Source organism: Hemiscyllium ocellatum, chromosome 16 (genome assembly GCF_020745735.1).
Source record: "Hemiscyllium ocellatum isolate sHemOce1 chromosome 16, sHemOce1.pat.X.cur, whole genome shotgun sequence".
NCBI lineage: Eukaryota > Metazoa > Chordata > Chondrichthyes > Orectolobiformes > Hemiscylliidae > Hemiscyllium > Hemiscyllium ocellatum.
This window is the reverse complement of record NC_083416.1, coordinates 2,893,028-2,920,688: the sequence shown is the minus strand read 5'-3', so window position 1 is coordinate 2,920,688 and position 27,661 is coordinate 2,893,028. Positions and strand designations below refer to the sequence as shown.

At 40.7% G+C, this 27,661-nt stretch overlaps 1 protein-coding gene across 1 annotated transcript in view; it reads left to right on the top strand.

Annotated features, from left to right (window-relative positions):
* LOC132823316 (lysine-specific demethylase 3B-like) overlaps positions 1-27,661 on the top strand; it is a 132,011-nt gene that overhangs the window by 25,808 nt on the left and 78,542 nt on the right. The window contains exons 2-4 of the mRNA XM_060836998.1: positions 14,784-14,951; positions 19,548-19,661; positions 25,563-25,665. Of these exons, the coding sequence (XP_060692981.1) occupies positions 14,784-14,951; positions 19,548-19,661; positions 25,563-25,665 (385 nt within the window). The remainder of the gene's footprint in view (positions 1-14,783; positions 14,952-19,547; positions 19,662-25,562; positions 25,666-27,661) is intronic.

The following is a 27,661-nucleotide window of genomic DNA, read 5'->3' as shown; positions in this document are numbered from 1 at the left end:
GAATTTTAATTAGGAGAGCTAAAGACTGAGCTTTTATAAGCGTTTACCTGCAGCTAAAATCAATTTACTTTAAGCAATTTTTTGTTAAACTTCATCAACCTGAATCGAGAAGACAAGAAAATTGGGGACTGTTACATACTCCTTAAAGACCTTTACCTTTTGTGACAACTCTGGGGCATGATTTTCAGCTCGCAATCAGAGTGCGTCATGACATATGTGAAAATGAAACAGGTACCAGGTGTTCTGTATTTCATTGACTCAGAATTACCTCATCCTAGTCTTGATCCATAGCGGTATTGTTCTTATAGATATCATAAGAACAGGCTGATATAAGATAGATGTACTAAGAGGTTTTTGTATGTGTGGAATGTTGAGACAACCTAAAATGTAATTTCGAGTCACTTAAACTTAAGGCAGGGTATCTGAGTAAGGCATTGCATGATTGTTTACAGTTGCTGTGATAAACTTCTGTATTTTTGGTATTTTTTGTTCTGAATTCATGAATTTGTTGCAAATATTGGTTTCGGAATGAAGTGTGGCGCTGCTATGTACAAGATGTCAAAAAAAAATTGTTTAAGATACCAGAGAACCTGGCCTATACATGTGGTTGTTTTGAAGGTTTGATGTTGTAGCCAGTCCTGTAAAGCTGTTACTTGTGTGCATCATAGTCTACACCAAACTCCAGCTGTGTTTTTCTTCGGGTATGAGTGACAGTAATGATAAATTGCTGCTTATGGCCATTTCGAGTTCACTTATTTAATCCACAGCTTTTTCAACCCACTGTTAGGCTTAGAATTTTAACCGATGTGATTTGTGCAGGTATTCTCCTGCCAGTGCCAAAAGTGCAAAATTTTCACTTTGTGCTAGCTTTGCATGAGAAAATACTTCAAAGTCAAAGTTTTGGTATAATCAGGGCAAAGTCAACAGTAAATGATATACGATATATCTGAGTTTAAAAAAACTTTTATTTATTGTACTCTTTAAATTAGAACTGATGATAATTAAAAAGGAATTGACAGGGTTGGATAGCTATCATATACTTTGTTACCTCTGCAGATGAGGTTGGAGATAATATCAAATTCCCTCACTCTTTGTACTTGCCAGAAGTATTTTGTGCAGTGCAGTTCTTCTGCATTGTATCCAATTAGAGAAGCCTTGAAAGCTTGCTGTTTTCAGTGATGTGCGTGTCATTTGTAAGAATGTGCAGACTGTTACTAGCAGTGTCAGTAGCGAGCTGAAGGTCCCGTGAGAATTTTCAGCCTCCATTTTGATCAGTATTTCTGCTTTTTCCTGTAAGTGGACTGCTATTGAGACTGGATCTTTTCAGGGCTTGGTCAGCCATATTGATCTAATTTTATAAAGACAAAGCAGTTCTCTGCTTTAATAGTAATTGAGAAAATAAATCAGTTCATCAATCAGTGTGTAATGTTGAAAAGTTGCTATTTTAATAAAGGAAGCTAAACATTCAAACCACCATTCAAATACTATATTTTTCAGGCAAATAATGAAAATTGTCATGTCTTATCATTTTACTGTTGTGGTTACCTCTGAAGTGGTTTATTTACAACCTCGTCAGTATCATTGCCATTTGTGATGGCCTATCTAGGTTTTAATTATGCATTAGTGTGGTTTCAGAATGGATTTAATAATTGTTAAGCTCGGTGCAGACTCTTAAACTACCCATTCTGTATGAATCAGGGCAGGGATAAGTGAATTTTAAAGCACATCTTACTGAACTGTTTTCACAGGCCACACCTGCTTAAAAGAAGCGATTGAAACAGAGGTGAAGGTGGAGTTGTAGAATTGAGGCTTGATGTATGAGATTAATTAATAAAAATTTCATTTTAAAAATGGGAACTTCTGAAATTGGCACAGCAATTGATTATTTGCCTTAATTTATAATAGTTTAGTTTAATCTGCATCACAGTAGTTTTTCAATGTAAAAAAATTGAACTAGACAGCATGAAAGAATTTAAAATAGAAATTCATGTATCAACATAGTTCAATGTATGAATTATAATGCAGTTGCTTTGCTATATTAGGTTTGTAGTTAGGTTTGTTTGACTACTTCAGAAAAGCAATTCAGTTTTTGTAATGATTTTATTTGTTTCCATTTCCAGAGAGTGGTGCACATACTTAGTCTTCTGCTCGCAAATCTTTTAAAGTTCATAAAGGCAAATGTGTTAGTTTTAGGGATAGGACTGTCTCAGGAAAAAGGCTGTTTAATTCAGTCTCGCTATTCTGCTCCATGTTTGTCTTACACTCTACTTTTGATCCCAATTATTCTAATTTTTTGTACTTAATGACTGCTCCCTGTCAATGGATGCTTCCAGCTTTGTTTCTCTGTTACTTTAGAAAATACCCAAATTAAAAACAACTGCAGAAGGTGGAACAGCTCATGTTGCCCATATGTGATTCAGTCTTTTAACTCTGTTAATGTCTGCCTATCTATTATAGTTTGAAACATCTGATCTAGTTAGTACAGCTGAATAAATTTCTGCCAAAATCGGCAGAAATGTGACCTGGGTAAACTTGTAAAATCCAGTTCGATAGAACACACTTAGAAATAACTTGATAGAAGAGGAAACCAAATGGAAGATGGATATCTGCACTTAGTATTCTCAGTATTGTTGCCAGTAGCATCATTCAATCCATATATGATGAGAATGCAACAAAACAAATCAAATCATTGTAACTTGTGATTCATGTTTGCTGATGGCCAGGAAGGCCAATCTGTAAGAATTACCTTCTTCAAGAGTTCCAATGGTGTGATTTTCAGGTGTCATTGTGGATTGTTTTTGATATAGGCACTTGGCGCCTATCATAACCACTGATGGTCATGCTCCTGCAGGTGATAGCCCTTCATTACTCTTGTCAGCTACTGTCCCAGCCATGAAAAATGATGGTTTAGCCTGGAAGCAGCCTTGAAGCTGAGCATTAGATGTCCTAATGGCCATCAGCCTCCAGTACCTCACCACACAGAAAATCTTCCATGCGGCTATATGGATGTTTCAGGTCATATCCGAAACAATGACTTCTCCACCTCCTGATGCTGCCTGGCTTACTCTGTTCCTCCAGCTTCCTGTTTGTCTATGATGTTATTAACAGGACAGGATTCTTCAAGACTTGGGTGAAAGTTGACAGCTCTCAAAAGCTCCTCAGTCTCAGGAACTTGCACGCAGCAATAATCTGTGATGACAAGATTTTTTTATCTTTAAAAATCTTGTGAAATTCAAAGTTGCTGACTTGAGATTTGTGAATAATTATACAACGCTTTCTTTAAAACTGGAAATCACTGAAGAGGATTTCAGTGTTGGGAATTCAGTAATTTATGGGGACTATGAAATAATATTTTGGATATGAAGATGACATATTCCCTCTCTGCTTCAACATTTAATTTTCTTGTATATATTGGTTTGAGGCTACATTAACTTTGGATTTGAAATTGAGATATTACATCGAACGCCAACATTTACCTAATGTTGAATGAAATCTTTAAAAGTAGGGAAAGGAAATTTCTGATGTTGGATTGTGATTTTAATGCTTATGAAGGATGGAGTGGGGGAATCAGCATCTAATTTTTGTCTTGTTCAGTTTGCTAGCTTGAAATCTAAGTTCAGTTTCCAAAGGCCATAACTACAGGTGTGGTCATAAAATGGGGAGTTAACCACTTCAGATTGCTGAGAAATTCTAATCTCTGGATCTTGAGGATTATCTGCTTCTGAGGACTATGGATTCCAGGTTATTGAGTATTTTAAAGGCTGTAAGAGATTCAAGGAGCATGAGAATCCAGCAGAAAATTGAAAATGAGGTTGCAGATTAGCTGTTATCATATTTAATGATGGAGCAGCCCTGAAGGTCCTTACAGTGAGGCTGTGGCTTGATTGCTTCCTCCTTGGTGGGGAATAGTTCTAGACTTTTTGTATGTGGAGTTTGTACTCTCTGGAATTATCTTGGAAAGTGCCTCGGTCCATCTAACAAAGGTTCTCAAAATCTTTTGCATCTGAGGTCCAAAGGCTGCAAAGCTGAGTGCTAAGCCAGAAAACTGAGGGGAAAATCTTATAAACCAGCAAGGGATGTTTAAAGAAACAATAAGTGAGAGAAATTAGAGTATGTGAGGATACTAGTAAGAGATATAAAAACAGATATTTAAAAACCTCTAAGTATAATAAGGAAAAGAATAGCAAAAGTGAGTGTTGATCCTGGAAAGGGTGAGACTGGGTTGTTAGCCCCTCAAATCCAGAATGCTTGGAACTGGGCATATCTGAACCTTGGGATATTGGAAGACTGAATCATAAATGTGTATCAGATTTAGATACATAGCCAAGAGATAGAACAATGACAGAGCATCTTAGATTATGGAACTGTAATTGAAAGTTTTATTTATCCAAAACAATTATAAAAGTATAGTAACTTAGCAAGCAGTTGATCGAGTTTGTGGGGGTGGAGGGGAGGAGTGCAGGAGTGGGGTGGTTGGATGGCATTTATTGATAAATGTGTGGGAATGCACAAAACATAATTACAGAATCAGCTATCTTATTTGGCTCCTTCATCCATCTTTCGACCTGTTGCTCTCAAACAGAAGTTCCCAAATTGTTATATCCCTTCCCTACTGGACTTAGTCATAGAGATGTACAGCATGGAAACCGAACCTTCGGTCAAACCCGTCCATGCCGACCAGATATCCAACCCAATCTAGTTCCACCTGCCAGCATCTGGCCCATATCCCTCCAAACTCCTCTTATTCATATATCCATCCAAATGTTGCAATTGTACCAGCCTCCACCACTTCCTCTGGCAGCTCATGCCTTACACGTACCACCCTCTGTGTGAAAAAGTTGCCCTGTAGGTCTCTTTTATATCTTTCCCCTCTCAACCTAAACCTATACCCTCTAGTTCTGGACTCCCTGACCCCAGGGAAAAGACTTTGCCTATTTACCCTATCCATGCCCCTCATAATTTCGTAAACCTCGATAAGGTCACCCCTCAGCCTCTGACGCTCCAGGGAAAACAGCCCCAGTCTATTTACCCTCTCCCTTTAGCTCAAACCCTCCAATCCTGGCAGCATCCTTGTAAATCTTTTCTGAACCCTTTGAAGTTTCACAACATCTTTCCGATAGAAAGAAGACCAGTATTCCAACAGTGACCTAACCAATGTCCTGTACAGCCGCAACATGACCTCCCAACTCCTGTACTCAGTACTCTGACCAATGAAAGAACACATAGCAAACACCTTCTTCACTATCCTATCTACCTGCAACTCCACTTTCAAGGAGCTGTGAACCTGCACTCCTAGGTCTCTTTGTTCAGCAACACTCACTCGGACCTTACCATTAAGTGTATAAGTCCTGCTAAGATTTGCTTTCCCAAAATGCAGCACCTTGCGTTTATCTGAATTAAACTCCATCTGCCACTTTAGATTAGATTAGATTACTTACAGTGTGGAAACAGGCCCTTCGGCCCAACAAGTCCACACCGACCCGCCGAAGCACAACCCACCCATACCCCTACATTTACCCCTTACCTAACACTAGGGGCAATTTAGCATGGCCAATTCACCTGACCTGCACATCTTGTGGGAGGAAACCGGAGCTCCCGGAGGAAACCCACGCAGACACGGGGAGAACGTGCAAACTCCACACAGTCAGTCGCCTGAGGCGGGAATTGAACCCGGGTCTCTGGCGCTGTGAGGCAGCAGTGCTAACCACTGTGCCACTGTGCCGCCCACTTCTCAGCCCATTGGCCATCTGGTCCAGATCTTGTTGTAATCTGAGATAACCCTCTTTGCTGTCCACTACACCTCCAATTTTGGTGTCATCTGTAAGCTTACGAACTGTACCTCTTATGCTCGCATTCAAATCATTTATGTAAATGACAAAACGTGGAGGACCCAGCACTGATTCTTGTGGCACTCCACTGGTAACAGGCCTCCAGTCTGAAAAACAACCCTCCACCACCACCCTCTGTCTTCTACCTTTGAGCCAGTTCTGTATCCAAATGGCTAGTTCTCCCTGTATTCCATGAGATTTAACCTTGCTAATCGGTCTCCCATGGGGAACCTTGTCGAATACCTTACTGAAGTCCATATAGATCACATCTACTGTTCTGCCCTCATCAATCCTCTTTGTTACTTCAAAAAACTCAATCAAGTTTGTGAGACATGATTTCCCATGCACAAAGTCATGTTGACTATCCCTAATCAGTCCTTGCCTTTCCAAATACATGTACATCCTGTCCCTCAGGATTCCCTCCAACAACTTGCCCACCATTGAGGTCAGGCTCACTGCTCTATAGTTCCCTGGCTTGTCTTACCACCCTTCTTAAACAGTGGCACCACGTTAGCCAACCTCCAGTCTTCCGGCACCTCACCTGTGACTATCGATGATGCAAATACCTCAGCAAGAGGCCCAGCAATCACTTCTTCAGCTTCCAATAGAGTTCTCGGGTACACCTGATCAGATCCTGGGGATTGATCCACCTTTACCCATTCCGAGATATCCAGAACGTCCTCTTCTGTAATCTGGACATGTTGCAAGATGTCACCATCTATTTCCCTACAGTCTATATTTTCCTTGTCCTTTTCCATTGTGAATACTGATGCAAAATACTCATTTAGTATCTCGCCCATTTTCTGAGGCTCCACACAAAGACCGCCTTGCTGATCTTTGAGGGTCCCTTGTCTCTCCCTAGTTATCCTTTTATCCTTAATGTATTTGTAAAAACCCTTTGGATTCTCCTTAATTCTATTTGCCAACGCTATCTCATGACCCCTTTTTGCCCTCCTGATTTCCCTCTTAAGTATACTCCTACTTCCTTTATACTCTTCTAAGGATTCACTCGATCTATCCTGTCTATACCTTACCTATGCTTCCTTCTTTTTCTTAACCAAGCCCTCAATTTCTTTAGTCATCCAATATTCCCTATACCTACCAGCCTTTCCTTTCACCCTGGAAAAAGTGAGGACTGCAGATGCTGGAGATCAGAGCTTAAAAATGTGTTGCTGGAAAAGCGCAGCAGGTCAGGCAGCATCAAAGGAGCAGGAGAATTGACGTTTCGGGCATAAGCCCTTCTTCAGGAATGAGATAAAAGGTAGGGAGGAGGTTACTTGGGGGAGGGGCGTTGGGAATACGATAGGTGGAAGGAGGTTAAGGGGAGGGTGATAGGCCGGACAGGGGTGGGGCGGGGAGGTCGGGAAGAAGATTGCAGGTCAAGAAGGCGGTGCTGAGTTTGAGGGTTGGGACTGAGAAAAGGTAGGGGGAGGGGAAATGAGAAAACTGGAGAAATCTGAATTCATCCCTTGTGGTTGGAGGGTTCCTAGGCGGAAGATGAGGCGCTCTTCCTCCAGGCGTCGTGTTGCTATGGTCTGGCGATGGAGGATGCCAAGAACCTGCATGTCCTTGGCGGAGTGGGAGGGGGAGTTAGTGTTCAGCCACAGGGTGGTTGGGTTAGTTGATGTGGGTGTCCCAGATGTGTTCTCTGAAACGTTCCGCAAGTAGGCAACCTGTCTCCCCAATGTATAGGAGGCCACATCGGGTGCAGCGGGTGCAGTAAATGATGTGTGGGGAGGTGCAGGTGAATTTGTGACAGATCTGGAAGGATCCATTGGGGCCTTGGGGGGAGGTGTGGGCGCAAGTTTTGCATTTCTTGCGGTTGCAGGTGAAGGTGCCGTGAGTGGAGGTTGGTTGGTGGGGGGGTGTGGATCTGACGAGGGAGTCAGGGAGGGAGTGGTCTTTCTGGGCGTTCTTTTTATCTTAGCCTGCTTGGCACACCCTCATTGCTGAAGAAGGGCTTATGCCCGAAACGTTGATTCTCCTGCTCCTTTGATGCTGCCTGGCCTGTTGCGCTTTTCCAGCAACACATTTTTAAGCTCAGTTTCCTTTCACCCTGGCAGGAATAAACTTTTTCTGGATTCTCATTATCTCATTTCTGAAGGCTTCCCATTTTCCAGCCGTCCCTTTGGACGCAGATGTTCGCAGGTAATCAGCTTTCGAAAGTTCTTGCCTAATACCATCAAAATAGGCCTTTCTCCAATTTAGAACTTCAACCTTTAGATCCGGTCTATACTTTACCATCACTATTTTAAATTTAATAGTATTATGGTCACTGGCCCCAAAGTGACCCCCCACTGACACCTCGGTCACCTACCCTGCCTTATTTCCCAAGAGTAGGTCACCTTCTCTAGTAGGTACGTCCACATACTGAATCAGAAAATTTTCTTGTACGCATTTAACAAATTCCTCTCCATCTAAACCATGGCAGCCTCAGTTTATGTTTGGAAAGTTAAAATCCTCTACCATAACCACCCTATTATTCTTCCAGATAGCTGAGATCTCCTTACAAATTTGTTTCTCAATTTCCCTCTGACTATTAAGAGGTCTATAATATAATCCCAAAAAGGTGATCATTCCATTCTTATTTCTCTGTTCTATCTATATAGCTTCCCTGGTTGTATTTCCGGGAATATCCTCCCTCAGCACAGATGTAATGCTATCCCTTATCAAAAATGCCACTCCCCCTCCTCTCTTGCCTCCCTTTCTATCCTTCCTGTAGCATTTATATCCTGGAACATTAAACTGCCAATCCTGCCCATCCCTGAGCCATGTTTCCGTAATTACTATGATATCCCAGTCCATGTTCCTAACCATGCCCTGAGTTCATCTGCCTTCCCTGTTAGATCACTTGCATTAAAATAAATGCAGTTTAATTTATTAGTCCTACCTGCCCTGACTGTTTGACTCACTTCTGTTCTCAACTGTACCAGTCTCAGATTGATGTCGTTCCTCACTATCTCCCTGGGTCCAACCCCCCCACCTTACCAGTTTAAATCCTCCCGAGTAGCTCTCGTAAATTTCCCTGCCAGTATATTAGCCCCCTTCCAATTTAGGTGCAATCTGTCCTCCTTGTACAGGTCACATCTAACCCAAAAGAGATTCCAGTGATCCAAAAAGGTGAATCCTTCTCCCATACACCAGCTCTTCAGCCATGCATTCATCTGCTCTAACCTCCTATTCCTGTCCTCACTAGCTCGTGGCACTGGGAATAATCCCGATATTACTACTCTTGAGGACCTCGTTTTTAAATTTCTGTCTAACTCTCTGTAATCTCCCTTCACAGTCTCAACCCTTTCCCTTCCTATGTCATTGGTTCCAATGTGGATAGTGACCTCTTGCTGGCCCCCCTCCCCCGTGAGAACATTCTGCACCCTCTCTGAGACATCCTTGATCCTGGCACCAGGGAAGTAACACACTATTCTGCTTTTTTTGCTGCTTGCCACAGAATCCCCTGTTTGTACTTTGGACTACAGAATCCCCTAACATAATTGATCTCTTGGAAGCCGACGTACCCCTCGTTGCATTAGAGCCAGTCTCAATATCAGAAGCTTGGCTGTTCGTGCTGTGTTCCCCTGAGAATCCATCACCTCCTACATTTTCTAAAATGGCATACCTGTTTGAAATGCTTACCTCCATAAAAGACTCCTGCACTAGGTGCATACTTCTCTTATCTTTCCTGGAGTTAACCCGTCTATGTGACTGTATCTGAGACTTTCACCCGTTCCTATAACTGCCATCCATCACATACTGTTGCTGTTGCAAATTCCTCATTGCTTCTAACTGTCTCTCCAATAGATCCATTCGATCTGATAAGATTTGCATCCAATAGCATTTATGGCAGATATAATCCGCAGTCGCCCTTAAACTCTCTTTCAACTCCCATATCTGACAAGAAGTACATATCACTGTACTGAAGGCCATTTTTGCTCCTTCACAATCTACAGACCCAGAAAATCACACCGTCTTATTCCTCTACAAAACACTGCCCCAGGTTAAATTAATAGTTATGGCTTATATTTTAAGTTTAATCGAGACATCTCCAAAAACATATGATCAAGAAAGAACCCACTCTGCTCACTACAGCAGCATTTCTATTGGACATCTTAAAATAATGATTAACTTATCTGATTCTGTATTGCGAACTTCACCCAAACAGGTTCCTCCAAGATTAGTTGTGATTTTCACTGTTTGTTAATATTCCCAGACACACTCTGATGTCCAGCGATACATGAATTCAAAACAGCAAAGGCAGTAACTGTGCAGGTTCTCTCTCTCTCTCTCTCTTCTCTCCCCCCCCCCCCCCCCCCCCCCCCACTGTCCTCACCTTGTGCTTCCTTTGTCAGTCCTTCTCCCTTTTAAAACTGCTGTTTCGACTTTTTTTTTCCCCAAAGTTCTAAAACAATGCAACAGCATATGAAACAGTAATTGCTGCCCTTGGAATTAGAGGAAATCACCTACAGCACCTAAAATACCTCAAAAAAAGGAGCAGCTGTTACAGCCAGAAACATTTCCCGTCCTCCATCTTGGATTACCTTTGTTTTTGATATAGGCACTGGGTGCCAATCATAATCACTTGCCTTGCCTTGCTGAGATTGCTTTTGGGTTTACGGACTTCTGTTAATGTAATTTCTAGGTTCTAGAAAAGTCCGAGTAATTTGAACAACTAAAAGTATAGCACCTCTATTCAATGAAGGAGGGAAGAAACTGGAAGCTATAGGTTAATTAGTCTAGCATAATGAAACAAGCAGTCGAAGGATATTTAAACCATTAAAAAAAAAGTTATCAAGTAACAATCAAGATGCATACAGACCATACAATATGGATTTTCAAAAGTCACATTCAATAAAGTGCCTCAGTGGTTAGGACTGTTGCCTCACAGTGCCAGGGACCTAGGTTCAATTCCACCCTCAGGTGATTGTCTGTGTGGAGTCTGCATATTCTCCCCTTGTCTGTATTGAGTTTCCTCCCATAGTCCAAAGGTGTGCAGGCTAGGTGGAATTACCATGCTAAGCTGTCCATGGTGTCCAGGGATGTGCAGACTAGGTGGATTAGACATGGGAAATGTAGGGTTATTGGGATTGGGTAGGGGAGTGGGTCTGGGTGAGATGCTCTTGATTTGATTTGATTACTTACAGCGTGGAAACAGGCCCTTCGGTCCAACAAGTCCACACTTACCCTCCGAAGAGCAACCCACCCAGACCCATTCCCCTACATTTACCCCTTCACCTAACACTATGGGCAATTTAGCATGGCCAATTCACCTAACCTGCACATCTTTGGACTGTGGAGGAAACCGGAGCACCCGGAGGAAACCCACACAGACACTTGGAGAATGTGCAAACTCCACACACAGTTGCCTGAGGTGGAAATTGAACCCGGGTCTTTGGTGCTGTGAGGCAGCAGTGCTAACCACTGTGCCACCGTGCTGCCCAACACTCTCTTCCGGGGGTTGATGTGGACTCGCTGGGCTAAATGACCTGCTTCCACGCTGTAGGTATTCGGTGGTAAAAGGTTACTATGCAAAACAATGTGTTGGGTGTGATGTATTAACATGGTTAAAGGTTTGGCTAACCAGCAACAAAGCAGCTGGGATCAATGAATCATTTTCAGGTTGATTAACAATTGCATTGCCACAGGGACCTCTACAGGGCCTTCACTACAGTAAGTCCTCACTCAAAACGAAAATTGCGTTTGTGAAAGTTGTGACATCAAGTAAAATAACTTGAAATGAATCATGGATTCCCTTAAGAATCAACGTTTAAGTCAGAGTTAGGTTCCTTGGGATCACTTCTCACTTGGGAAAAAGTAATTACCAGGTTGAAGTGCTGTGGCATAAATGTGCAGCACCCCTGTGTGTTCCCGCGGGCGAAGTAACTTCCAGCTTTGACGAACCTCTACCACAAGATGGAGCTGAGGTTGAGTTGTCAAGGGGAAAAAGAATATACGTAGAGATACAAATAGGATTAGTGAGTGGGGAAGGTATGTCAGCTATGTGGGAAAAATGTGAGGTTGTCTACTACGACAAAAATAATAGAAAAGCAGAATATTATTCATGATTGAGATTGCAGAATGCTGCTGTACAGATGTCTGGGTTTTCCTTGTGCACAAATCTCAAATGTTAGTGCATAAATAATGCTGTACTTTATTGTAAGGGGTAGGGGTATTGAAATCTTGCTACAACTGTACAGATCATTGGTGATAATACACTGTTGATCTTCAGTTTTGATCTCCCTACTAATGCAGACATATAGAGTCGTAGAGATGTACAGCATGGAAACAGACCCTTTGGTCTCTATTGTCCATGTCTTCCAGATAGCCCAAGTTAATCTAGTCACATTTGCCAGCATTTGGCCCATATCCTGCTAAACTCTTCCTATTCATATACCCATCCAGACATCTTTTAAATATTATATTTCTACCAGCCTCCACCATTTCCTCTGGCAGTTCATTTCATATAGGCACCACTCTGTGTGGAAAAATTGCCCTTTGAGTCCCTTTTAAATATTTCCCTTCTTACCTGAGACCTATACCATCTAGTTTTGGACTCCCTTCTCTGACTTGCACTGGAGACAATTCAGTGAGGGTTTACTAGACTCTTTCCTGGAATGAAGTGTTAGGTTCTTTTTCTTAAGATTCTTCTACACCTGATGCAACTGTAAAATGCCATCTTCTGTGAACAGCCAAAATTTTATTAACCAAGTACAAGCTTTAGAGGATTACCTAACACTCCTTGCAATGCTTGCGAAGTGTGTCAAAAGAAGCTCTCTGAACAAGGGTGCAGTTCTTCCTTCATACAAAATTTCTACATCACAGTCGGTAATGCCCACAAGACAACCCTCAACCACTCCCCCATGGTCATATGCCACTCAAGACACAATGCAGTGACTTGACCATTTCAAGAAACAAGGTAATTTAGATCATTTCTTAATAGAAAGATCTGGTGTAAATCATTTTTTTTTAACTGTAGGGTGTAGTCAGAATTTTAATTTCAATGTTCTTATTGATTCTGAATAGGAGATGATAATGTAAATCTACTTTGAATAGTAGGAGATAACAATGTAATTTCTTTTACATTGTACCTGCAAGATAGAGAAACATACCACTCTACCCCCAGGACATCCAATTACTTGCAGGTCAGCAGAAGAGGTTATCCCCTTAACATCTCATGGCCATCCAATTTCTTACAGATCAACAGAGTAAATTAACCCTTTCACATCTCGGAAGGGGTTGTAAAAGTGTGAGCAGGTTAGGGTAAGCTATAAGTTTGGGCTTATAAGCATTGGAGTTTAGAAGGAGCATTAAAAAAAATGAAACCTTGAAGATTCTGAGGGGGCTTGACAAGATTGATGTTGACAGAACTCCACCTCATGGGGAAGTGTCAGTCTCCGACTGTTGGGGGGGCGGTGGTGATGCACGGTTGGAATAATGAGGATTCCCATTTAAGATGGAGAGGAGAGTAAATGTTCTGAAGGTTGAGAGCATTTTCGTTGCTCTTCCCCAAGAACATTGGAGACAGAGTCATTGAAGATATTCAAACCTGAGTGACAGATTTTTGATCAACTGTGGGAGTAGTTGGAAAGCAGAAGGCCACAGTCTGATCAACCATGGCCATACTGAAAAGCTGACTCAGTAGGTGGTATTGACAACTGCTGCTCTTTCTTTTGATCTCTTGAGCTTCCTAGTATTGTCTAAATTGAAATATAATGTTAATTATGACGCAGACTGCAAGTGGTGCAAAGGCATGCATTATGAAGCTTGACTTCAATCTGACAGTGATTCCTCTTTCCATTGCTGTTAATTTCCAGGAACTGTATTAAACTGAATAAGTACATTGAGCATTTTCCACATAAATGAATGCAAACCCATTGTTACCTCTTGTTGCATGTTTCAGACTCTGACAGTTATGTGCCAGTCTGTTAACTAAATTTCTGAATTGAGGTCAGCACTTTGCCACCAAATGTGTGTCTGAATTGCCATATGGATTGGGATGGCCAGGACATGTTTCTGGTCCATCTTGGGCAGGTTGAAAGACCTCAACCACTCTGAGACTCTCGGCCTGTTGGGACTGCAAGTAACCCAGACTTGGATCAGCGCAAGCTGCCATCTAAGTTGATTTTTAGTGGGTTGTGGTCTACCTCTTATTGCTGTAAAGAAAAGACACACAGAACATTGCTTCTCATCAGCATTTGGGTGATTTTAGGTGGTGGGCCATGACAACTACAATCTTATTTTTGGTGGAACGTTTGGAACCTTATTGTCATTCTCCCTTTGTGAGTTCCAGTTTAACATTCTAACTACAATGTTGTTCTAGTTATTCACTCATCTAGGATGTAAGAGCAAAGCAAGTTATGTGGAGTATTATGTCTTGATACCTTTGTGTGGCATCTTGGCATTTTTTCCAAATGAAAAGAGCTGAAAATTAATTTCAGTTCATATTAGTGTTAGTAGATCAGATCTTTCAAGCCTTTGTCGGGAAAACTGCAGTTGAGGAAATTGGAAAGATTCCCATTTTTTTATCAGTCTTACTTAAAGGACTTATCTATGTTTTACAAAAGAAAAATTCTGTAGTTATGCATATATGAAATAAAAGGCTGAGATATTCAGGTCAGGCAGCATCTGTGAGACTTAAAATGTAATGGTTCAGGTCCATGACCTAATACCATAACTTTTATTCTGTTCATTCTGATAAAGCATTGTACCAAAATGTTAACTTGTCCTTGTTGACTAATGTTTATTTTTGCTATTTTTGTCTCTCTTCAGTTTTAAATACTTAGTTAACTTCATGTCCCTGTCTTTTTAACCATAGTTGACTGTTTGGCATGCATCCTTTGAAAGGGAATTTATTTTTCCATTCAGTATTTACTTGCTGCTTCTCACATAACAAATGTAGATATAATTTGGTTGAAATTACATTTGAATTGTGCCATCTTTCTGAATTTCTTTATGCTGCAGGTGTATATTGAATTTGATGATTCACGCTGGAAAAAGCAAGCTTGGGTGAAGGTTTACGCTGAAGATGTCCTTGTTTTCCTTGTGGAACATACTCTCGTGTGGTGCCCTAGGAAAGATGCAATACTCTTACCGGGAGGAAGGATTAATGCTAGCCAATGGCCTGCATTGGTAAGAAAAATCTCGTCTCTTCTGCAATTCAGAGTAAACTGGCTGTATTAGGTATTCACTACTCTTTTTAACCAGTCTGATCTGTTCTAATGAGTGTACAGTCTTTATTCAAATCACTGAAACATAAGGGGGATAATGCCGTCCCTTGGGCAGGGTTGAATTGTGTTAGTTCACTCAAAGCAAGACTTGATTTGTTTGCATAAAATGAGATTTTATTTCTTTTTTGTCAACCTGTTTGTATGTGTTACAATACACCTCCAGTGGCCATCATCTCATGAGGTGGGACTTCATGTCAGCAATTTGCAAATTTTTGCATTAAACTTATAATTCTCTTTCAGTTGGCTTCAGAAATGTGCATGTCTGTTGTGCAGTTTTAACATGTATGAAAAGGATAAAAATGGGTAATTGCCTGCTGTGGTTCACATGGATTATAAATAATACACTATAAAACAACGAGATGTGGGAGCAAAAGTAGATCATTCACCTGCAAGTCTGCTCTGTCATTCAGTTATGTTATGGCTGATCTGATAGCCTTCAATTCCACTTTCTTACCTTTTTCCACTAATCCTTGGTTCCCTTACTGATTGAAAAACTGTCTAACTCTGCCTTGAGTCTACTTAATGACCCAACCATGAGAGTTCTCTTTAGTAAAGCCTTCTACAGATTCACTACTTTCAAGAAATGCCTCCTCATCTTTGTTTTAAGAATGCAATGCCTTATTCTGAGATTGTGACCTCTGCTCCCAGAATATCCCACAACCTCTCTGCATCTAACCTGTCAAGCCTCTTTAGAATCCTATATGTTTCAATAGGTAGCCTCTCATTCTTCTAAATCCTAATGAGTACAGGGCCAACATACTCAACCGCTCCTCATAAGACAGTGCCTCTGTAACCATTTAGCCTAGTGAAACTTGTCTGGACTGTGTCCAACGTAGGTATATCTTTTCTCAAATAACAAGCCCAAAACTATTTAGTGTTCCAGTTATGATCTGACTAATGCCTTGTATAGTTTTAGCTACACCTCCCAGCTTTTATATTCCGGTCCCTTTGAGATATAGGCCAACATTCCATTTGCCTTCCTTGTTACCTGCTGAACTTGAATGCTAGCTTTTTGTGATTCATGCACATGGGCTCCCACATGCCTCTGTTCTGTAGCTTTCTGGAATAATTCTCCATTCAAATAATATTCAGCTCCTCTATTCTCACCAAAGTGCCCAACCTCACATTTCCCCATGTTACATACCATCTGCCAAGTTTTTACCCACTCGCTTCTCCATATCCTTCTGCAGATCCTTTGTGTCATCCTAACCATTTGTTTTCCCACCTATTTTTGTGTCACCTGCAATCTTGGTTGTTCCTCATCCCAGTCATTAATATACATTGTAAATCATTGTGGTCCCAGCACTCATCTCTTCGCCCACCACTAGTTATAGGTTGTCAGCCTGAAATTGCCCTCTTATCACAACTCTGTCTTTGATTAGTCAGTCCTTTATCTATGTTTCTACATTAAAACCAAGTGCTTGTATCTTAAGTAGCCTAATGCATATACGACCTTATCAAACGCCTTCTCAAAATTCAAATATATCATGTCTACTGCTTCCGCTTTATCTATCTTGCTTGTTGACCACTAAAAAAAATCTAGTAAATTTGTCAAGCTTGATTTCCTCTTCATGATGCCGTGTTGATTCTGCCTGATGACATTAATTATGCATTTCTAAATGCTCTACTGTTATATCTCTTATAAATGACTTTGACATTTTCCCAATAGTAAGGCATTAAGCTAACTGACCTATAGTTGTCTATTTTTTGTCTCTTTCCCTTTTTAAGTAAAGGTGTTACATTGACCATTTTCTAATCCTCTAAAACTTTTTCAGAATCTAAGAATTGTTTGAAGATTACTATCGATACATCCACTGTCACGCTGCTACTTCCTTTTTATATCCTAGGTTGCATCATCTTAGGTCCAGGGAACTTATCAGTCTTTAGCCCCATTACTTTCTCTAGCACTTTTTCTCTTGTTATATTGGATCTAAACTCCTTTTTCCCCTTGATTATGTCATATTTTAGAATGCAGTTAGTGTCTTTTCATGTGTAGACTGGTGCAAAGTATTTGTTCATCTCCTCTGCCAGTTTCTGGTTGCCCATGATTATTTCCACAACCCCTTCTGTAAGGGGCCTACGTTCACTTTGGATTTGCTTTTATTTTTCTGCGTATTTAAAGAAGCTCTTGCTGTTCGCCTTGATATTATAGCAAGTTTACCTCAAAGTTTATCTTCTCATTCATTTTCTTGGTTGTCTTTTGGCTTTTATAACTTTAAGAAAGTGAATTCTGCAGATGCTGGTGATCAGAGTCGAGTGTGTCTTGCTAGAAAAGCACAGCAGGTCAGGCAGCATCCAAGGAGCAGAAACACCTGATGACAGACTTATGCCCGAGACGTCGATTCTCCTGCTCCTCAGATGCCTGACCTGCTGTGCTTTTCCAGCACCATACTCTCAGTTTTTATAACTTTCCCAACCTTCTGGCATATGATTAATCTTTGCCTAATTGTAAGTTTTTTCTTTTCAGTTTTATGGTATTCTCAACTCTCCTGATTATTTATTATTGGATTACCCCCTCCTAGAATCCTCCTCCATCATTGGGAATATCTTTGTTGTGAGCCGTGAACTACTTTATTAAGCATCTGTTACTGTTCTTAACTGTTTTTGTTGCTAAACTCCTTTCCCAGTCCATTCCAACGAGCTCTGCTCTCTCTCCTTTGAAATTGCCATTATTTAAGCTGAATTTCATTGTTTCCTCCCCCTCAAACTGAGTGCTAAATGTTCCCATTCATGTTTGTTGTTTCCTCAGATTATGGAGACATAGAGATGTGCAGCATGGAAACAGAGCCTTCGGTCCAACTCGTGCCATGCTGTCCAATTTGCCAGCACATGGACCATGTCCCTGTAATCCCTTCCTATTCACATACCCATCCAGATGCATTTTCAATGTTGCAATTATACCAGCCTCCACCACTTCCTCTGGCAGCTCTTTCCATAACACACACCACCCTCTGTGTGGAAAAAATTGCCCATTAGGTCCTTTTTATATCTTTCTCCCCAGACACGAAACCTATGCCCTCTAATTCTGGACTCCTCCACCCCGGGAAAAGACTTTGCCTATTTATCCTATCCATGTCCCTCATGATTTTATAAACCTCTGATGCTCCAGGGAAAATAGCCCCAGCCTTTTCGGCCTCTCCCTCTAGCTCAAACCCTCCAACACTGGCAACATACTTGTAAGTCTTTTCTGAACCCTTTTAAGTTTCACAACATCCTTCTGATAGGAAGGAGACCAGCATTGCACGCAATACTCTAAAAGTGGCTTAATCAACATCCAGTGCAGCTGCAACATGACCTCCCAACTCCTATATTCAGTACTCCGATCAGTATAGGAAACTATACCAAATACTGCCTTCCACTCCATCGTCTATTAAAGCTGCCTCATTGCACATCACCAAATCGGTATAGCCTGATGCCTGGTTGGATCCACAATATCAAAAATTGCTGGAGCAGCTCAGCAGGCCTGGCAGCATCTGTCGGGTTAATGTTCAGTGACCCTTCTTCAGAACTGTTCTTCACTGCTGCCAGACTTGCTGAGTTGTTCCAGCAATTTGTCTTTTTCTGATTTCTAGCATCCGTAATTCTTTGGGTTTTTTTGGATCTGCAACATATTCTTCTTGGAAACTGTCCCAAGTACAGCCTATGAATTATTCCTCCTGGCTAATTCTGCCAATCTGGCCATCTCAATCTATATGAAGCATAAGGTCCCCTATGATTCAAGTACTCCCTTTCTAACATGTCCTCATGTATCTAACCTCAGAAGAACGAAAGCATAGCATTATTGTGGTCCTCTAACTGAGTTGTACCACCTTCACTGCTTTTGCTTTTATACACTGATCATTCTGTTCAACAAAATTTCTGTTTATTGATGGAAAGAAAGAGATGTGGCCAAAGGTTTTCATCTTGCATTCATTAGGACAAACTCAAGATTGCCAGTTTTCAAAGGATCTATTTATGATGCAGGAGAAAGGGTGCTGATTGGTTGGCAAGCCAACTTTGCCCAGAATGTTGCCATAAGGGGAGCTGTCTGGGTAATGTTTAAAAAAGCACAAGGCTTGAAGTATTTTTGTTTGCTGAGAATGAATCCCAGCTTATGAATATTTGTATATTTAGCATGATTTTTATTGCCACCTTAGTTCCGAGGATGTGAAACAGAGAGTAACTGTGGATGTTAACTTTATGAATGTGGATGATAGCCAACAAGCCAAGAAGCTTGATAAACAAATATCACCTGTATCTGGGATATATATTTTCTCATTAGTTTGCCCTGATTTTATTGCAATGGCCAATGGTATTACCGTGATTACTGTTTAAAAGGGTGACGAGTCAGTTTGTTCTCCTGAGTAGCTAACATGTATATTTATTTCTACACTGCTGTTGCTGGCATCAAATGAAGAGCATACTTATTATATAACTTTTCATCTGTTAGCTCTCTGTATACTGTGTTTTTGTGCCCTATTTTTGATGAGATAGTAATTGATTTTTATTTTGTTTTCAGACCTATAAAGCACTGGTAGATAAAATTGGCTTGGGTTCCATCGTTCCAGTTGAGTTCTTCGGTGACAGGGTAACGAACTTTACGGTTGATGGTGCTGCACTCCGACTATTTAAAGTAATTTTCTTCTATTTATTTTAGTATTTTTACTACGTGTATATAATTTTAGCATGGAGTAGTCGGGTTCATTTTAGATTCTGTCCAGTACTCTAGTGTCAATGTAATGTTAAATTAGTGCTTAGTCTCTAATTTGCAAATGTTTAAGAATTTAAATTCCAGTAATTTTTGTAAGAACTCCCATAGCTCTTGCCAAATTAATACTCTCTGAGCTATCCAGTGCCTTAAATTGTGGTGTTTGAATTTAAGCTTACTTCATATATTTGCAGAAAATGAATTGAGTAGGAATTGGCTGATCAGCCAGTATCGATTTTGTTGGTTCCTTTTTACCTACGCTTATGACAATCGTGTACAAATTTAAATGTGGGTGTCAGTTTTGTTCTTCTGCTTGCTTGTGTAATCAGCTTGGGAAATACAAGAGTTTAGAATTTTTGAAAAGGTACGTAGCTCGGATTTTGGATGAGATCGTAAATTCGTACATCAAGCTGGTGTGGTTTTCTGCGGATGTTTTGTCGCCCTGCGAAGTGACATCGTCAGTGTGTCTTTAATATGGTATTGGTGGTCTGTCCCACCTGGTATTTATGTGTCTTTGTTTTTTGTACTTCTAGTTCTGGTATCTTTGTGGTTTGTGTATGAGGTCTAGTTCAATATGTTGTGCTCCAGCTGGAGTGCCAGACTTCAAGGAATGCTCTCGTGTGTTTCTGTTTAGGCTGTGCTAAGATGGTTGCATTGTCCCAGTTGAGTTTGTGTCATTCATTGTCTATATGGTTGGAAATGAGGGGGTACTGGTTGTGTTTGGCAGTGGGGAGCTGATGTTCGTGCACTGATATGGCCAGTTTTCTTCCTAATTGTCCTACGTAGTGTTTTTCATAGTCCTGGTGAATAAAGATCATCCTATGGATGTCCAGTCATTTACCTTCGTGAGGAGCTGGTGAAAGGCATTTACTGGTTTGTGGGCCACTAAGACTGCTCAGGGTCTAAGCAGTTAGGTAGTCATTTCTGGTATGTCCTTGATGTATGGTCTGGTCACTCTTGTGTCTGATTGTGTAGTTTTTTTTAGGTTGGTTGCATAAGTATTGGAGGATCATGCTCGTTTAAATCCCTTGATTAGGTGTTCCTGTTCTGCCTGCTGGAGTTCTGGGTTGCTGCGTGTGTCCTTGCTTGCTCAAATAGTGTTCTCGTGCAGCTTTGTTTGTGCGTGCTGGGGTGGTTCCTGTTATAGTTCAGTATCTGGCCTGTATCCAGTGAAATGTGGTACCCAGTGGTATCCAGACATATTAGTGGAATGCACACCTACTGGCGAACTCCAGACCAGCATGCGCAGGAAGAATGCTCATACAGACCAGATACTGAACTATAAAAGCAACCACCCCAGTACCCACAAACAAAGCTGCATGAGAACACTACTTAAACGAGCAACGACACACTGCAGCAACTCAGAACTCGAGAGGGCAGAACAGGAACACCTATTCACAGGATTTAAACGGAACAGATACCCTCAGAGTACTATCCTCCAATATAACAAATCTAAAAGAAAACACTACATGACAGTGAACATATCATACATCAAGGATATATCGGAAATGACTACCCATCTGCTCAGACCCTCAGGAATCTTAGTAGCCCACAAACCAGTAAACACCTTTTACCAGCTCCTCACAAAGATTAAAGACCTGACACTTGCATCTAACAGGACAAACCTTTTTCACCACCTACCCTGCAAGGTCATTACATAGGACAAACAGAATACGAGTGCATGAACATGAACGTGCCACTGCCAGGCATGACCAGTACTACTACATTTCCAACCATACAGGCAACAAAGGACACAAATTCAACTGGGACAATGTAATCATCCGAGTACAGGCTAAATAAACTCGCAAGATAATTCCTTGAGGCCTTGCTCTCCAACCAGAACTCACTCAATAAACACATTGAACTGAATTCCATAGGCAAACTACTCCCATACAGAGCCAGAAGTACCAAAGAACAGACATACAAATACCAGGTGGGACAGAGCACTAATACCTTATCAAAGTATTAGGTGCACTGACAATGTCACCTAGCGAGGCAGCAGATTGTCTGTAGACAACCACACCAGCTCTGTGAACGAATGCACAACCTCATCCAAGAGTTTGTATGTTAAAATACTAATCTGAAAATGTACTTCATTATGATTGATAAAGGTATAACATTTCTTATTTTAAGAGATTTCAATGGTTAATTAAAATTGCACCATCATATGACCAGCTTTTACCTTTCCATGTTCAATACAATGCAGTGTGGGGAGAATTTTTTTATTGAGATTTAGCTTATCTGCAGTAAATGGAGGAAGGAAGAGGTGCTTGACTTTTCGCATTTGTGTGTTCCATGTTATTATAATGCTGTTGCTATTCAGGTAGAAGTGTCTGACTACTTGAGTTTGGAGGAGTGTAAGGCTCTCCCATTGTTTGAACCATCAGTGAAGGTCGTGTCGAATGTTTTTCCTTACATTTGCTGCAAATTCACTAGGACTGCAAAAATTGGTATCAATGTAACTAAATATTTTATATATGGTTCCACTTCTTTTAGATGTAGTAGTGCATTTGTGCTCACTTTTCTGTTCAACGTTAAGCACAGATCTTAGCTTTGAAAACAATATCATGTGGTTAACATGTGTCAAACCTTTCTTCTACAAAAGCCATTCCAGTTCCTCATGAAGGACGAAATAATTGAAACACAGCAAGTCCGGTTTTTGGAGAGTAAAATGGCATTCATTGTTTTATGTTTGCCCTTTAGAACGGAAAATGAAAACTAAAGGCTTTTTCATGCTATTGGAGTGAGGGAGGGGAAGGAGAGAGCAGATTATATTGGGGCCAGTGTGAATTTATTAGTCATGAAGTGGTGTAGCAGGTTATCTGTCAGGGAAGGAAAAGAGTATCAAAGAAATGGAAATCTTAAAAAGATCGAAGTATATTTGAAAAGTATTATAGAATCACTAGTGCAGAAAGAGGTTGCTCAGACCATTGAGTCTGCACCGACCCTTCAAAGGACATATCACCCAAAACCATGCCCTCACCCTATCCCTGTGACCCTGCACGTCCTTGGACACGACAGGGTAATTTACCATGGGCAATCCACCTAACCAGCACATCTTTGGACTGTGGGAGGAAATTGGAGCACCCAGAGGAAACCAGACACTGGGAGAATGCCTGTGTGGAATGTGCACAGTCACCCAACGGTGGAAGTGAGCCCAGGTCCCTGGCAATATGAGGGAACAGTACTAACCACTGTTTCACCATGCCTCCAAAAGCTAAAGACGTGAGAGCCACGCTTACAAGGTAAAAGTAAATAAGGAGACAAATTTTAAACGCAACTTGCAAACTAGGCATAATAGCAGAACAAAAACGGTTAGAAGCGCAGAATTTAACCATCATTCCAAACAGACAACAATTGTACAGATAACTCCACGACTATTCTGACGTTATAAGTATTCACTCATGACCTCCCCTCTTCTCATTGCTGTCAGAAACAGCATCAGCTGTTTTGAAGAAAATGGTAAAGCTCAAGTCTGAAGTCAGTGGTTTAGGCCATAAGATTTCAAAATGCTGAGGAGAAATTATTCCCTCCGTTTCCATTGAGATTAGAATGCAAGCAACTAATGGTCAAGAAGTGGTCAGAGTGGAATAGGATTAGTGAAATCTCTGAAAAAGATCCTATTAGTAATGGTTTTAGTAATTAGTCATGAGGATAGGAAGAGATTACTTAGTTTGGAAGCAGGCCCTTCGGCCCAACAAGTCCACACACACCCTCGAAAGAGCAACCCACCCAAGACCCATTCCCCTACATTTACCTCTTCACCTAACACTATGGGCAATTTATCATGGCCAATTCACCTAACCAGCACATTTTTGGACTGTGGGAGAAATCCGGAGCACTGGAGGAAACCCGTGCAGACACGGGGAGAATGTGCAAACTCCACACAGACAGTTGCCTGAGGCTGGAATCGAACCCAGGTCTCTGACACTGTGAGGCAGCAGTGCTAACCACTGTGCCACCGTGGTTTTGACTAGATGGAGACCTGCTGCAGATGTTAAGCAGATTTAATGATGTAGAGTTTATAATTGATAAAGAGTTGTGTTTGAATCTCACTTATTTACTCTTCTCTTCCATTGGTGTTTTGGCAATACAAGCTAAAGGGTATGATTTTCAAGGAGGTGGAGACACAGACTTGGAAACATACCCAACTCTTTGAATACAGCCGGACAAGTTGAGAAGGATTTTTAAAAGGTATATGGGTATTTGACTTTTAGTTAAGGTATAGAATTCAAAAGGAAGGATGGTCTGCTGACTCTTTATAAAACCATGGTTAGACCCATCTGTGGCCAGTTCTGAACACCAACTGTTAAAGATTTCAAGGCCTTGGAGAGGGTGCAGAAGAATTTTTTTTGAATGGAATCAAAGATTGAGAAGCAGGAAATGCTCTTCTACAGCAAAGGAGATTTGGGTTAAGATGTTCAAAATTATGAAGGGATCTCATTGAGAAATTAGTTTCTAATGGCAGAATTCTGAATAATTGGGGAATACAGAGTAAAGGTAATTGCAAACGAGCCATACATGATCTGTGTAGGAATATTTTATGAGTGAATTGTTATCTAGCGTGTCACTGTCTAGAATGATAGTGGAAGCATATTCACCAATAACTTTCAAATGACAATGTTTGAAAGCAAAGGAATTCATAGAACCACAGGAAAAGACCCCAAGACTAATTGGACAGCTATTTCCAAGAGCTTGCACAGACATAATGGGCTGAATGATCTCCTGTACTTATTATGTCATCATAGCTATTTGCATAATTCTTTTTGTCACTTTAAATTTTTTACTGCAGTCTCAGGAGTTTGTTTTTAGGTTTTACTGCCTGAGCTTCTTTGCCTGGCTTTGGCCAATTAAGTCTGTGCTACTGACCTGTCTGTCTGCAGCCTTTTCTGGTCTAATCAGAGGTTTGGTAGCTTAGCAGTACAATTGGGAGTGGTGACCACAGCTATGCTGCAGTTTGACAATAGGCAAACATTAATTAACTTGTGCCTGGAAAGCTAAGTAAGTGGAATCTCGGGGTACAGGGACTGATCAGGAAAGCAGGAATGAATGGTTTTGTGGAGGGCAGAAAGCATTGATGCAACCAGGTTTTCCTTTCTGGGCTCAAAACAGTGCCTAAAGAACCACCCAAAATTTCAGAAGAATACACTGGGAGACCGGTAAGGTTTAACTGCCAGCTTTCCACCCAGAGAAAGGTCAGTTGCCAGAGCAGAGTGCCATTCGAGGTGAGAAGAGACCCTCAATTAGCCACTAAAGTGGTTCACCCTGCCTCCAAGTGAACTGATCATCTGCTATCTTTTCCATGGCTGTCAAAGTAGTATGGTGGCAGGAAAATGTTGGGAAGACACCTTCCCATAGCATTTTGTCAAACTTTCATTCTGCCCAAAGACTCCAAAATATTCAGTCCAATCACGCACATCACATGTCACCGCTGATTAGAGAAATGTACAAGAAAAATCGGTAAGTGTTAAAAGTTATGCACAAAATATTGTTTTAGTCACTGTCGTATTCTACATGAATAAATGAACAGAAACACTGCTCTGAATTGTACCAAAAACAAATTGCTGGAAAATCTGGGCAGGTCTGGCAGCATCTATGGGGCAGAGCAAAGTTAACATTTCGGGTTCTGTGTCTCTCCTTTTGAACTGTCTGGTGTCTTTAAAAACACATTTACTGTCTAATCCTGTACATATTACATTGTGAACCAAAACAAGGTAGGTGGAATACTGAAATTTTTGTTGTTAATTATTCAAAAGGGATATTTAGTCTTTAATTCCATTTTGTCATTCATTTTTCCTTACTTGTCATCTTTTTATGTCTCTCAAGGAGGATTCTGACAGCCAGAATCCCATTGTCCAGGATAATCAAAAACTTCAAGAATCTTTGAAATCTTGGATCAGAGAAAAGAAAATTCAAGAGATACTCAGAGGTATTGTAGATAAAAACAAGATTGTTGGATATTAAATTCAAGAATCAGGGAATCGTTATAGTACAGAAAGAGACTATTCACTTGGTCATTCTGGCTCTACAAAGGAGCAGTTTTATTCCGTGTCACTTACCCATGACAACCTGTAACGCTGCAAATACTTCCTTTTCCGATAATAATCCAATTCTGTCTTGCGTGCCTTGATAGATCCTACCTCCATCCCTCTTTTAAGCCGTGCATTCATGATTCCAGTCATTCACAAGGAAATGTTTCTACTTATGTCAGCATTGCTACTTTGGTCAGTTGCCTTAAATCTGTGTCCTGTCTTTTTCCAGCCCCCCACCTTTTGCCTTTGAATTCCCCTGTTAAATTTCATCTTAACCCCCTCTTTTCACAGGAACACAGTCCCACTTTCTCCAATCTGTTTATGTAATTGACATTCCTCAATACTAGAACCATTCTTGTGAACTTTTTCTGCACCCTCTCTAATATCCTTTACATCATTCGTAAGGTGTGGTGCCCAGAACAGAATGTAATACTCCAGTTGAGACTGAATGAATTAAATGTTCTTTATAAAGTTGAAATGTAGATCAGTAAATTTGTGGTTAATTCATTGCAACTAAGTATTGACCACTGTTTTATAAATCATTGCTGATTGTGGAGTCACCTGAATTTCTTTCGATTTCCATAACTTGCCAATTATAATTCAAATGAAATTTTGTCCTGTTTTAAATTGAGGAAGAGGAGAATTAACATCAAATGTCTTATAATAAGACAGTCATCGAATAAACACAGTTTCTCCCACACTCAGATTAATAAAAGGTAACTGTGTTGCTCAAACATTTAGGCTCCATATTCTTCCATTTCATCTATGTGCAAAGGATTTTTTTGATTGCTTTAAATCAACAAAGCAAAGCTTCTCCAATGTGAGTAATATATATGATGTGTATGTTTATATCAGAGTTCAGATTTCTCATTGATTTCCAACTGAGAAATTCCTGTTGTGTAGAGGAACAGGGAATCACTGACAGCAAATCTGGATTTCCATGTTTAATTCAGATTTGCAAATGCCAGATGTTGCTGTTAATTTCTCAGACTGACAGTTTCAATATTATTACTATGCAATCGGTTCTGCTATAATGCATGTTTCTTCAGTGAGAATTGACAAAAATGCGATTGAAGAATTTAGACCATTATTTGAAGAATGTGGACTTGCTTTACTTGTATTGGCTGTAACACGATTCCCATCCCATTAGTTTAACTGGTGCTGCTATTATGCAATTTTCTTATAACACGGGATCACACAAGACTGGAGCTATCATGTTGTATCAGAACAGATTGTACAAAAGTCTGTATATCTTCAAATATTTAAAAAGAAAGCAGGAAGCTGAGGTGAACACAGATCCCTCGGAGAATGAAGCTGGGAAATAATATTGAGGAACCAGGAAACGGCAGAGCAGTTGAGCCCTTTATGTCAGTATTTGCAGCAGATGAAACTAATGCTATCTGAAAATACTAGATATTCAAAGGGCAAAAGGACAGGAAATAAATGTAATAACTATTAAGAGAAAAATCCCAGGGAAACTAATGGGGTGAAATACTGATAAGTCCTCTGGATCTGATGGGGCATATCCTAAGATCACGTAAGTTTGCTCGCTGAGCTAGTAGGTTTGTTCTCGGACATTTCTTCACCATGCTAGGTAACATCATCAGTGAGCCTCTGGTGAAGTACTGGTGTTATGTCCCGCTTTCTATTTACATGTCTTGGTCTGTTAAGGTGGGTGTTATCATTTCTGGTTCTTTTTCTGTGATTGCTAAATGGGGTCCAAATCAATGTGTTTATTGATGGAGTGCTGGTTTGAATGCCAAACCTCTAGGAATTCCTGTGCATGTCTCTGTTTAGCCTCTCTCAGGATGGATGTATTGTTCCAGTTGAACTGGTATCCCTCTTCATCTGTGTATGAATACTAGTGATAGCTGGTCAGTCTTTTGGTGGCTA